General features: G+C 37.6%; 1 protein-coding gene across 1 annotated transcript in view; it reads left to right on the top strand.

The window, feature by feature from the left end:
• CAMK2D (calcium/calmodulin dependent protein kinase II delta) overlaps positions 1-12,734 on the top strand; it is a gene marked incomplete at its 3' end in the record, with an annotated part of 242,535 nt that overhangs the window by 173,645 nt on the left and 56,156 nt on the right. The window contains exons 10-13 of the mRNA XM_029910700.1: positions 1,323-1,445; positions 2,596-2,679; positions 3,586-3,628; positions 8,350-8,387. Coding sequence (XP_029766560.1) covers positions 1,323-1,445; positions 2,596-2,679; positions 3,586-3,628; positions 8,350-8,387 — 288 coding nt within the window. The remainder of the gene's footprint in view (positions 1-1,322; positions 1,446-2,595; positions 2,680-3,585; positions 3,629-8,349; positions 8,388-12,734) is intronic.

The following is a 12,734-nucleotide window of genomic DNA, read 5'->3' as shown; positions in this document are numbered from 1 at the left end:
ACTTATGTGGGAATAGTCCCATTGACTCTCAGTGCCCAGCAGTGAACACTGGAAGGATTAGACTAGTAGTTCAGAAGTGTTATAGATTTTATAGTACATTTATTTTAGACACAGTGAAATAAAGTCTATTGGTGCTCAACTGTTAAGCAATTTAAAAACTGCATGACTCAAAAAATTGTAAGGCATACAGAGCTTTCTGTCTTTTAAGCCATTCATGTAAGCCTTGTAGTGGAAATGAGTTTATGGTCTCAATCTTGTTCTTGGTGGTCAAGCGCCCATATTGCAGAACGTACCATTCCAGTTGGCACTACAGTCACAGCTGAGAAGGCAGTGATTAAATACATATAGAGACTGGACTATGCTTCCATAGAGGTGGTCCCTGCAGAAGAAGGTAGCACTCTCACTCCCCTTTGATACCTGTTCTGTGGATCAGCAGTGACTAGGGGGGCTATTAGATTCATAGACTTTAAGGGCAGAAGGGACCATAATGATCATCTAGTTTGACCTCCTGCACATTGCAGGCCAAAGATCCTCAACCACCCACTTCTGCAATAGACTCCTAACCTCTGGTTGAGTTACTGAAGTCCTCAAATCATGTTTTAAAGACTTCAAGTTATAGAAAATCCACCATTTAGTTTAAACCTGCAAGTGCCCCGTGCCCCATGCTCAATTTCCACAAGCTCTAAATTCATTAATTTAAAAAGTGAAAAACACAAGTTGTTTATGGCTGTGTTTCAGGAAAGCACTTGAGCACACACTTAGTCCCATTCCAATGGCACTTCAGCACATGCTTAAATATTTTGCTGATCAGGTACTTAAGCTGGGATGGGCTTAAGTACCTGATTAAGTGGTTTCATAAATCAGGGGTTAAACATTAAGATGTCATATACACTATTTAACATTCAAGAAGACAAATGAGTCTCTACGATAATTTTGTTTATTATTTTTATTGCAGTACTGTATTAGGCAGTGTACAAACACAGAAAAGCACACTCGCTGATCTGAATTTCTTAGCCTACTCTATTCCCCTTAAATTTGTAATTTCATCCTCTAAGTGTCAGTTTGCATCATGTTGTTGTACACATTTCTGTAAATGTTCCACTACAAAATAAGTTAACATCTACAACAAGCCTGTTAGAAGTCATCAAAACAATAAAGAAGAAAAAACATAATGTTTACAGAAAAAGTTGTTTGAAATTGTTTTCTTTATAGCAGGCTTCTTTACTCTTCAAATTTTAAGCTTTGCTATCCATTCATGTGATATACTGTGTGTGTATATATATATAGAGAGAGAGAGAATTACATATATATTTTTCCTTAAGTTTCCCTCACCAGAGTGGGATACAGTGACTCCTGAAGCCAAAGACCTCATCAATAAAATGCTTACCATCAACCCTGCCAAACGTATCACAGCATCAGAGGCACTGAAGCATCCATGGATATGTGTAAGTAGTTTCCACTTGCACGCCTAAAATATTTTACAGGTGAAATAGTTGATAGCATTCTCCGAAATCTAGTGCACAAATTCAGAAGGTTAATGATTATTTTTTCCTTCCTTAGAGCTGTTTCGTTGAAATGTAGTTAAATAGAGGAGATAAAACTGTAATTATCTAGACTCTGTGAACCTAGAAATAATTACCATAACTGAGGCTCCAGCCTGAGAAACTGCTCCGTGCAGGCAGACCCTTGTGCCCAGGCAGAGCAGAGACTTCACTGGGGCTCTTGAGTGGATACAGACATCCACTTGCACTGAGGAGAATGGAGGATCATGGCCCTTAAGACATCATTATTATGTGCATGCTCAGGGAATATAGTATGGAGCTGTATCAATAAAAAGTCTCACTTATATCGTGCTTTGCATCTTCAGAGCAATTAATTCTCACAACACTGGGAGATAGGTAAATGATACTGCCCCCATTGTGAAGGTAGGGTGAAACACGGAAACAATAAGATAGGGATTTGCCTGGGGATACTCTGCAAGTCACTGACAGAGCCACAATCAGATTTGATGTGTTCCTGGTGTCCAACCCTGTACTCATTCTAGTAGGCGGCAGTGTCTTCTCTATCGTAGAACAATACAAGTGCTAATGAGTTCCAGAGGAAATAAGGAGGATGTTGACTATTTCCTTTTTACACATTTCATGTTCCTGTGCATCACACAGTACTTCTAATGTTAAATAAAATTCCATTTCTTTTTTTAAAAGAGAATTTTACAGGACACCACAATTCAGGATGCTATTACTGATTTTCTATTTTTATAATTCTATATGGCCAAAATGGTTTGTTTTTAGTCAGTCTCTTACATGGGTGTAAACCCCACTGATTTAAGTTGGAGTTTTTCATAGGTAAGGACTGAGTACAAACTGAGTCTCCAGTTTTGCATCAGGTTCCATTGGCATGGATCCCTGCACCCAGGCAAAATCTTGGAGACTTCACTGGGGCATTGAGGTTTTCTTGAGTAGATACCAGTGAAGGATAGGAGCTTAAGACTTAAGAATTTGGCCCATGCAGGTTATGATATGCTTGTTCTCCAATAAATACAGCATTACTCATATATTTGTGTGTATTGAATATTGTTCTTTTCTTCTCCCTCAGCAACGTTCTACTGTGGCCTCTATGATGCACAGGCAGGAGACTGTAGATTGCTTGAAGAAATTCAATGCAAGAAGAAAACTAAAGGTAAGAAAGAAAATTTCTTCAGGGGCATTTTAGTAGCAGGTAATTTTTGAAGGGTAAAAGGATAAGTAGACATATATTCCATGTAGAGGATAACCATTCCTTAAAGGGATTTTATGGTGAATATTAATTATCTTGTGAACACTTAAAAACAAAGCTATATAAACAAACATCAGGCTTCGATCTTTAAATAAGTACAGCCATGTGAACTGTGCTGCAGTGCTTAATAAACAACATAAGGTTGAGCTCTGCATGCATTTCCAGCAGCATTTTTACTGCTTTTAAGACGCAATTAATATAAATATAATCTACATATCCCTCTGGAATCAGGACGATAGTGATGACCCTCCATTTTAAAATCACAGGCATTTCTCCCTTTAGATAAAGGAAAACCTCCCTTAGTTGATTGTGGTAGTGTACCCTTTATACTCTTTGCAGGCCAGCCACTAGTGGACAACATTACATACATATATACACACACACACACACACACACACACACACACACACACACAATAAGTATGTTGAATACAACTCATCCCAGTTGAACACAACTCATCCCAAGCAACTAAAGTAAGAGTCTGGGTTCTGTTCCCAGTGTCATATGTGTGCAATTTAATTGATGACAAATATCCCTATGTGTGCACATACATTTGTGGCAAGACTTGTTCTGACAGCTTAGTAACTATTCAGGGATATTATGATAGGTAATAGCTTTAAGAATAAGCTACAGTTTCTCCATTCCCAATGTACTGCACCTTATGCCAAATAATGCAGGGAAAATCCATCATTCCAGAGTTGACTTAGATATTCAAATGATTTATGGTTAAGCACATTTGCCTTTTTGGTCTATTCATGCTCAGAGCTGTGCATAAATAATGCTAATTTGAGTTAACATATGTGTACACAGGGGGCCATTTTGACAACTATGCTGGCTACCAGAAATTTCTCAGGTACGTTTATTGAGCTCCAAATCCTTATGTTCTTTACATTTTGGTATCTGCTTAATGCAACCAGGCTCTAATTAGAATTAGTTTAGTACAGTCAAGGTCTTTGCTACTGTGGAGTATGTAAAGTATAGTGTATAAAAGTTATTTCTTTTTTGCAGTGATCAGAGCAGAAATTACTCGCTGCTGTAGATTAAACTAAAGGGTCATAATGAGCCTTTTGTAAGGTACTGGTGGTAGTTGTAATAATTTGATGCAATGTCTGTTTGTTTCCCTTATTGTGAAGGGGGAGGGTTTTTTCGTTCTTATTTGTAGAATCCTATCAAAGAGCCTAGAAAATATTCCAGGTAGGAAGAGAAAAATTGCAAATGCTAAGGATAAATGTGCAAATTGAAATATGGTCAAAGAATAATATTTTAAAAGTTAAATTACATAGTAGAAGAGGGGTTGAATATGCAAAACTAAAATACATTTCTAAACTTTACAGACATAAGTATTATGTTCTTATCTTATATAAAAAGCAACCTTATAGTACATATTTTACTACTTTTCTAGTAATATATCAAATCAAGTTTACTTCTAATACCATTCCTATTTGTTTGGGTTTCTTAATACTCAATAAACACATAAAAGTTCTTCACTCTTTTACCTCTGTCTCATTCTCGAGCATCATATTATAGCAACATAAGAGTACTTTCTGCATATGAAATAATAGTTGTACTTTTGGCTGAATATACTCTCAGGTGCAGGTGTTTATAGTAATCAAACTCTAATGCTGAAGACCAAGGTGTTTATTAGCCCAGGGCACAGTTATAATTATGTCTTAAATAGGAACACCCTCAAAATATTGTGTTATGCTTAAATTTATAGTTACATATTTAAAGTTTTCAATGAAAGAGAAAAGAAAAAATACCAAAAATAAAATAGCTATAAATTTCTGAAAGGGAAATTTGTAAAAGTGTTAAAGCCTTTCTTTCCCTTCATTCCTCCGATTGCCTAAACTTCTCTGCCTTCTCGTTTTCTTCCTTCCCCCCGACCATCTACTCCCCTCCCTGCTGATTAGCCAGAATCTTGTCCCCCAAATAGCTATGATATATTTTTGTTTACATTGTGTTTCCATTCTTATTTGGAAGGGAGGAGCTGGGAATCTGCCAATGTAAACCTCAATATTTGAGAATTATTCTGGCAACCTTTATCCTAACCAGACATTGATAATGCATATAAGACACCCACAAACAGGAGTGCAGGCAATTGAATAACTTGGGGTGAATTCTGCAGTAACTTTGCAACATCCTGTTTCTGTCTGAGGTAATTCTGTTGCAATATATTTAATAGATAAAATGCTATAGTGCATTGAGCATGTTTTGAAGAATAATAAGCATCAAAGCATCCAAAAATATAAACAAGCTACAGCAGGATGCAAGTGAGACCAATTGGTCCAATCTGCTTGGTGCTTGGAATACACAGTGCCCTTCTTTGTTAGGTTCCCCTATTTAATATCCAGCTGTAACATGTAAAACCATCTTTAGGAATTGTAAATTATATTTGGTTAATGTTTAATGAATTGCCAGTAACTTTCAATTTCCTTTAAGAGTTGAACAGAAATGCTGTAGTTTAAGTCTGAGTATCTTGTCAAAAATGGATTATCTTAAAATATAAAGCATGTGTATCATTTCTAATCATTCTCCATAATCATTGTTTCACATACATCATATGTAAGGTCTAACACCTCTCTGAAGAACAAGAATGTCATGGTCCTTTAAAAATATTATTTCAGAATGTCTTGGCATGGTGATCAAAGACTTTTTCATCCATCATTTCAGTGGTTAATTTAAGACATACCTGCACTTGAGATGATATTTTAGTTTTTGAGTTATTTATTCATTGAATTTCATTGAAAGCATGCTTTTTAAGGTTATTTGTCCATAACAATGTGTTTATAAAAGTGTTTTATTTTTTCCTTTTCTTTCTTCCTTTTATGTGGAATGTGTGTTTCTTGTGAGGTAAGACCCTCAGCAACTGAAAGAAACATCTTTTTTGTACCTCCTAAGCAAAATTGCCATCTGCCCTGAACCACACTAATCTCTGCATGTTTTCACAATTCCATTTCTTCTCAGTTTGCTTTCTGGCTTATTAGCAGTGCCTTAGGATTTATTTATAACAATTGCTTTTTAGTTGTGGGAAATCAGCATGGTCAAATTTTTCATTGTTAGCTTACTTTAGAATATGCTTTGCTACTGCAGTTTTTGATTCTCATACAGTGTCCTTGCATACACAAAATGCTTTTAAATAGTATTAGAATTATATCACAAGCCAACAAAAAAGGCAAAAGATTCGTAGCTAAAGCTGGTACTTCTTTAAATAGTTGTGTGTGGTTATTGCAGTATGCAAAGTACAGGATATATACTACGCTTGTTCTGGGCATGAAGCTCCTGTTAATGTACAGGACTGAAGTATAGATTATGTCCCATAATATTAAATATCACATACCAGTCCCATACAAGAAACATTTCAAGGGACACATCCCCTTACATGCTAGCAATCCTACAGGCACAATGGGAGGAGTAATGGCTGTAACAACCTTCATTATGACTCTTTTGTTGTTTTGTTTTATTTAATTTTTATTTTAAAAAATTGTTTCCATAAACATGTAAAAGATTTTAAACATAAAACATAACATCGGAAGGATGTAGTTCATATTATGACAAGCAACTTGTAAGAATTAATTTTTTTCAATAGGTGGTGAGGTTTTTTTTAGTTCTATGAGTATAAAATAACCTGTGAAGCCAATAAACTTTTAATTGTCTTTTCTTTCCTGTAGCTTGAAAATAGCTATTTTCTGCTAAATTAGTTTAAGACTTTGATGCTCTTCCTATCTGATTAATTGTACAGAGGTAGAGCCCAAAACCCAATCAAGAATCAAGGCCCGTTGTGCTAGGTGCTGAACCTACGTTTAACAAAAATGCAGTCTTTAGTCCAAAGAGTTTAAAGTAAAACAGCAGCATATATTAAATATAACACATGCTTTTCACATATAAAAATATTCTGCATTACTCTTCCTTAGCACAGGTGGAGATACTTTGTGTCAACTTTAGCTTGAAATAAATTTTTATGAATGAAATTTTTCTGCTCCTGAAAAATAGGGGTTTATGATGGGCAGCAGTGACACCGTCTTAACAGTGGTCTGAGTGGATCTGCTATCCTAACTGATAAAGTGATTTTGAGGAGTTTTACTAAATTATAGAAGATAACCTTAATTTCAGCTCTAGTTAAAGTTCCAATAAAGATTTGTTCTTTTCTGCACAGTTTCTATGGTTATATAGTCCATCATGTCTACAGTAGAACCACAATAATATGAGCACTTGACCCAGACACAGCAGGTGAATAATAATACATGGACACAGAAATGTAGATGAAGCAGAAGCTTTATCTTCATTAACTTAACCAAGAGAAATGGTGGTACCCCAGCAAACTGGCTGAAACTAGACTAATGCAGTTCCCAACAGAATAAGCCCTCCTTCCGCCAGTCAAATGAAGGGGCCTTTCTCAAATGTCTGTGCTCCCTACTATCCTCCTTCATGTTCAGGATAAGGGTCCAGATGAGTAATGCTTCAAGCTGTGCAAGACAGTGAAGCCAACACCAAGAGTCAAGTCCAAACTCTTCCAAACCCTCCATTTCTTTGCACTTTTGTCCTCAGCAACTGCCTCTCTGTGTAACAAGGAGAAATGGCTGCAAACTCCCCTTTAAAAATTTGTGAACAAATGGCAGCCCAATGGCTTACCCACAGCCACTTAGTCACCTTATGTCACCACCAGCTGTAACAGCATGGACAAGACCTCTCCAGCCTTCAGATCTTCTTCTGTTCCTCATCCTGGGTATCTTGCTATGTGAAGAGGGCACCAGGAGCTGTTCACCTGTCTCCAGAAGTAGCACTAAATACTCAAAATCAAAGGAACAGGGAGTCAGTAATGTGTCTTTGCGTCCACTGAACTAGGTGGACGACTACAGGCTGGAGTTCACGGCCATTTCCAACCTCTATATTCCCCTCCACTCTACCATAACCCTACATAGATCACAGGCTACCCCTAGGAGTCAAGGCCCTCTAGGGTCTCTCTCCCCTGGGTTGGCTTGGCAACAGCCCCAGTGCCAACTAGCAAGGTGGGCATTTGTATCTATCACAAAAAAGCTAATCTCTCCCCATTTCTGAGCAAAAATGTAATAGTAAAATGCTATCATTTTTACAAAATACAGTGGAATCACAATTAGCCAATCTAACTGCGACTGGGGCCAGACTAGATAACCAAAAATCTAGATAAACTGGGGAATAGGTGGCAGGGCTCCAGCTGTGCATCTACTCATACAGTTAGAGTTATATGCGTAAGCCTTTGCCAATTGACGGCTTTTGTGTGTTTGCTTATACGCTAATGCACACATTTTAGAAACTTATAGTAGGACTCTCAATGTGAAATAATGAGGTTCTATTGGATATGGCAGTGTTTAGTGCCTAATGCAGCTCGGTGTAGATCTTGACAAAATCAAGGTAGCAAATCTAAGAAAAGTGGTACTGCAGCCTTATGTCCAGTAGTTTGGAATTTGTAAATATTCCGTTTCCTAAATGTAAAGCAGCAGAGGGAGGAACTAAAAACAGAAAGTGCTTGCTTTGCTTCAAACCTGATGGACTTTATTGATAACCTGCTGATATTGAATTTATTCTCTCATTTTACAGCAGCAAAAAGTTTACTGAAAAAACCTGATGGAGTCAAGGTAAGTTAAACAAATGCACCAAACTATACATCTCATTCAGCCTTCTTTTCCTTGTACCATTCCAACTTCTATTGACTTTGCAATTGGAAATAACTACATCTCGTCTTCATAGGTTGTGTTAAGAAATGGTTCTCACTGTATATTTGAAGAAGGTGAAGTTAGTTTAAGCTCAAAATAATGTGTCAGAAAAGAAGTAGCTGAAAAACTGTACCATGTTTTAAATAAGGTTAGGAAAAATGCTGACAAGGGAATATTTTCTTTGCTTTTTAATAAAGGGTAATCCTGTCATTAGTGACTCACTGTATTTTTAGCTGCTTAATAGAAATGAGACTTTGGTCATGGGTGTGTTAGCTTGATGGAACGTCAGACGCTTACTGGTAGTTTGGGCCACACATGAGGTACATTCTACCAGGTGTACTTGGCAGAAGTCCGGGGGTTTAAGATCTCAGTGAATAAGCTCATCCTGACTAATAGACCTTGATAAGAATGGGAACATTTTGGCAACTTCATAGATGATTTAGAGTTCCTATTTTCATATCGCCAGGTCCCGCGGGAGGAGAGATGCTTCACAAATGAATGTTATAGACAGATACTTTGAAAAATAGCCAGGAAACAAATCTCTGAGCATTGAAAAATGTTTTATTTCTTTTTCTCAGAGGATTCCTGAAGACTAAATAAAGCACCCCAGCTTTCCTTAGATAATGCAAAGTTTCTTCTCTTCTCAGTTCTGCCTCATTTCTCAGGAGTGTGTCTTTGACCTGAATTTTAGTTTTCTGCTTAAACTTCCTTTTCTTTAACAGAGTGCTACTTACTTAAATACTCAATTCACAGCAGATTTGTCCTTTACTCACTTACACACACACATTCTCTCACACTTAAAAATGTTAAGGCTCTTAAAATGAATTCAGTATACTCTAACCTGAATGTTACCCAAAGTCAAATAATGGGCATCTTAGAGAGGATGAAGAAGCACATCATTCTGTATGATTAGGTCATTGCAATACAGATTCCTTAACATGTCTTTGTGGAATGCAGGAATTTTATGTGCTCCAGTCAGGCCAGTATTTTTATAAATACCATTCTTCCTACAGGTTTATAATGGCATCTGCTGTATCTCCATTTTGATAGCAACGTTACTGAGAATTATCCTCAATGGTTTGCTAATATTACACTTGTTGGGATCTGATACTTGCGGTTTTCAGGACTTTTCAGTTTTTTACCATTTTCCTGCTCAGTTATGTGAAGCAAGGGGGGAAATGTTTACCTGCGTGGGAGTCTTTGTTTTCAGCATTTTTCTCATGTAGAAACTTCCCCCCACAAAAAAAGTATTTCCTTCTCTACCGCAGCTTAGGCTGTCTTTTTGAAAACAAAAATATACTGTACTCCATGCATTGATACTTTCAATCCAAGCAGTCACATTTTCTTCTTTTCCTTTTCTCTCTGACTGGTCAATTCAGAAAAGGAAGTCCAGTTCGAGTGTTCAAATGATGGTGAGGATCTTTATCTGCCAGATTTTTCCTCCTGTGAAACATTCACACTTAGAAATCAAATAATTGCATTTAATTTGTTAACATAACTTGAGAAGCTACAAGACCTTTAACATGAAAACTTGTGACTTCTAAGCCAAGAAGTGCTATATGCCATCTGTAATGAATTGTTCTGCAATTCTTTAAAGCAAGATTTTTAGCTATAGAAATATAAATACAAAAAAGTAGATGTAACATTGGCCAATGCAGCTGTCTTTAGTACACTAAAAAAATTAGTATTTGTTTACACAGTCTTCCATTAATTTTTTAATCTCCTTGTATTAAAAACTAATAACATTAAAATAATAAATTGATAGTAATAAGTTTAATGGAGACATTACCCTCTGTGTAGTTATTTACATAGAAACTTAAAAAAAAAATTAAAAATTGCAATACTTGGGAAATTGCTAGAGCTTTTACTCATATAGTATGAATACGGTTCAACATCAGGAATCCATTAAGAGACACCTCTCTACCCTGCTGCCCCTTCTGTAAAAAAATCTATATAAATAAATAAATTCACTGCCAGAGCCACTTTTATTGATTCCAGCTTTAACTGAGCACATATCCAGTATTTAGGGCATTTTAAGGTGATTTTCAAAACCCTGCTTTGTATATTTTTATTGTCCCTTGAAATCAAATGGAAGGATGGTTGTTTATTTTCTTTTGGGGGATGTTGTACTTTTAGTATCAAATAATAAGGTTTTTCTAAGTGTCTTACTGTCATTTGACTCACATCAGGATGTCAAGCTAAAAGCATAGGCCACAGCAGACATGCCGCCTTCCTTCCCTTCTCCAGACCCCCAGCCAACCCCCTTCTTAGTCCAGAGCCTCATCCCAAGACCTCCTCAACCTCTAACTCAGATCCCCCATCTTGAGAACCAATACATAGACTCCCTTCCCCCAGCACCAGAGTCCCCAGGCAGACAGTGACCATCCTCCTGTTTAACTGGCATTGATTCTGAATTCTGGGATGATGGTGGTGATCCTTGCGAGGCAGCTTACTCAACGGTGACATTTCACCGTGCCTCTGTACTGCTGATCCAGGTAGAAGGGAGCAAATGTTCCACTTCCTCCAACTGGTCCCTCTGTCACGGGCAAGCAGACCTCCCCTTGAAAAGCAGAAAATACCTGTCTGGTAAATGGCCTATATCATCATCTAGCTGGATACAATGATTCAGCAAGAGAACAGTTCATTTTAATACAAAAGTACAGGCCATTTACCAGATAGGGTGGGATATTTTCAGCATCCCAAACACACTGTGTGCCAGCTCTTACAGTCTGCTGAAACACCACATAGAATGCTTGGAGCAGTGGTTCTCAAAGCCGATCTGCCGCTTGTTCAGGGAAAGCCCCGGGCGGGCCAGGCCAGTTTGTTTATCTGCCACGTCCGCAGGTTCGGCCGAGCGCGGCTCCCACTGGCCGCGGTTCGCCGCTCCAGGCCAATGAGGGCTGCGGAAAGCGGCGCAGGCCAAGGGATGTGCTGACCACCCTTCCTGCAGCCCCCATTGGCCTGGAGCGGCGAACCGCGGTCAGTGGGAACCGCGCTCGGCCGAACCTGCGGACGTGGCAGATAAACAAACTGGCCCGGCCCGCCAGGTGCTTTCCCTGAACAAGCGGCGGACCGGCTGTGAGAACCACTGGCTTGGAGGATTTAGATCCTGAGACACAGTTTTATACAATTTTTTAAAAAATATATAAAAACCATTAATACATAGGATTGTATGGCCCTGCCCAACTGTTTGCTCTGAGAGAGAGAGAGAGTGAGAGGGTTGCTATAAAGTTAAAAAGTGTTTCCTGGCAACCACAATTTTAGTAAAAAAAAGTTTTCCTTCCTGACAACAAGTAAAAGTACACCAATTTAGAATAATTTTCCATAATCACTTAATCATTTGGTATGAAAATGCTGAATTTCTTTTTTAATAGTTTCCCCTTTCTGTTAAAATAAATGCAATAACGGTGATTTAAAATATTTAAAGCCTACCATTTTTCTTTAAGTTTGGAAGTGTTTAGCCAAGCTGTGCTCACACTGACGAAATAACTTGACTATGCAATATATTCTCTCTTTTTCATTTGTACTAATGTAAATTCTGTATTCGTGATGTACCATTAATAGGCTTGAATATATATTCTTCAGTTCTCAATGGTAGTGGAATGAATGTTGTTGTTTACTTTTTATAGGATTTTGACCAGGGGAGTATGGGCTCAATCCTGCTCTCCTTACTCAGGCAAAATTCTCTCTGAAATTTGGTTATCCTTTGTCTGTTATGTGTTCCATGACAAGCGCTTCTATGGCGTGTTATTTGATTTCTGATGTTGCTGATTAGGACTGAATGAAGTCTGTTGAAACTTTCATTCCCTCCCTCATATATGTTTTGTATATGTCCATTTCTTCTTTTTTTGCTCTTTGATTACTTCTCTCTTGATGGCCAAACTGTCAATGAATATTCATTTTTGGTTGTACAACTTGGGAGAGTGATTTTCTCTTGTTACAAGAGAAAAATAATATGATTGTTCATGGTTGTGTGTACTGTTGTTATTCCATAATGTATGTAGTCTTAATTAAAAAAACAACAACAACATTTCCTTGAATTCAGTGGGTTTTTTTCCCTGAGTAAGGAATGCAGGTAGTGACATTTTCTATCATTAATTGTTCCTTACTAAACCCCTGTAAGGTAGTTAAGTGCAGGTCGAGATTGTCCCTAATATAGAGACACTGCCCTGCTTGGCATGTGTCTTTCAGTATTTTAGAGGATAAATCGAACTCCAGTGCAAGCCCGTTTTGCACCAGAGCAATGTGTCTGTATTAGGGATTTCCATC

The sequence above is a fragment of the Terrapene carolina genome, unplaced genomic scaffold (genome assembly GCF_002925995.2).
Source record: "Terrapene carolina triunguis isolate 2854851 unplaced genomic scaffold, T_m_triunguis-2.0 Scaffold66, whole genome shotgun sequence".
NCBI classification, from domain to species: domain Eukaryota; kingdom Metazoa; phylum Chordata; order Testudines; family Emydidae; genus Terrapene; species Terrapene triunguis.
The sequence above is the reverse complement of the archived record's forward strand: the minus strand, read 5'-3'. Positions and strand labels throughout refer to the sequence as shown.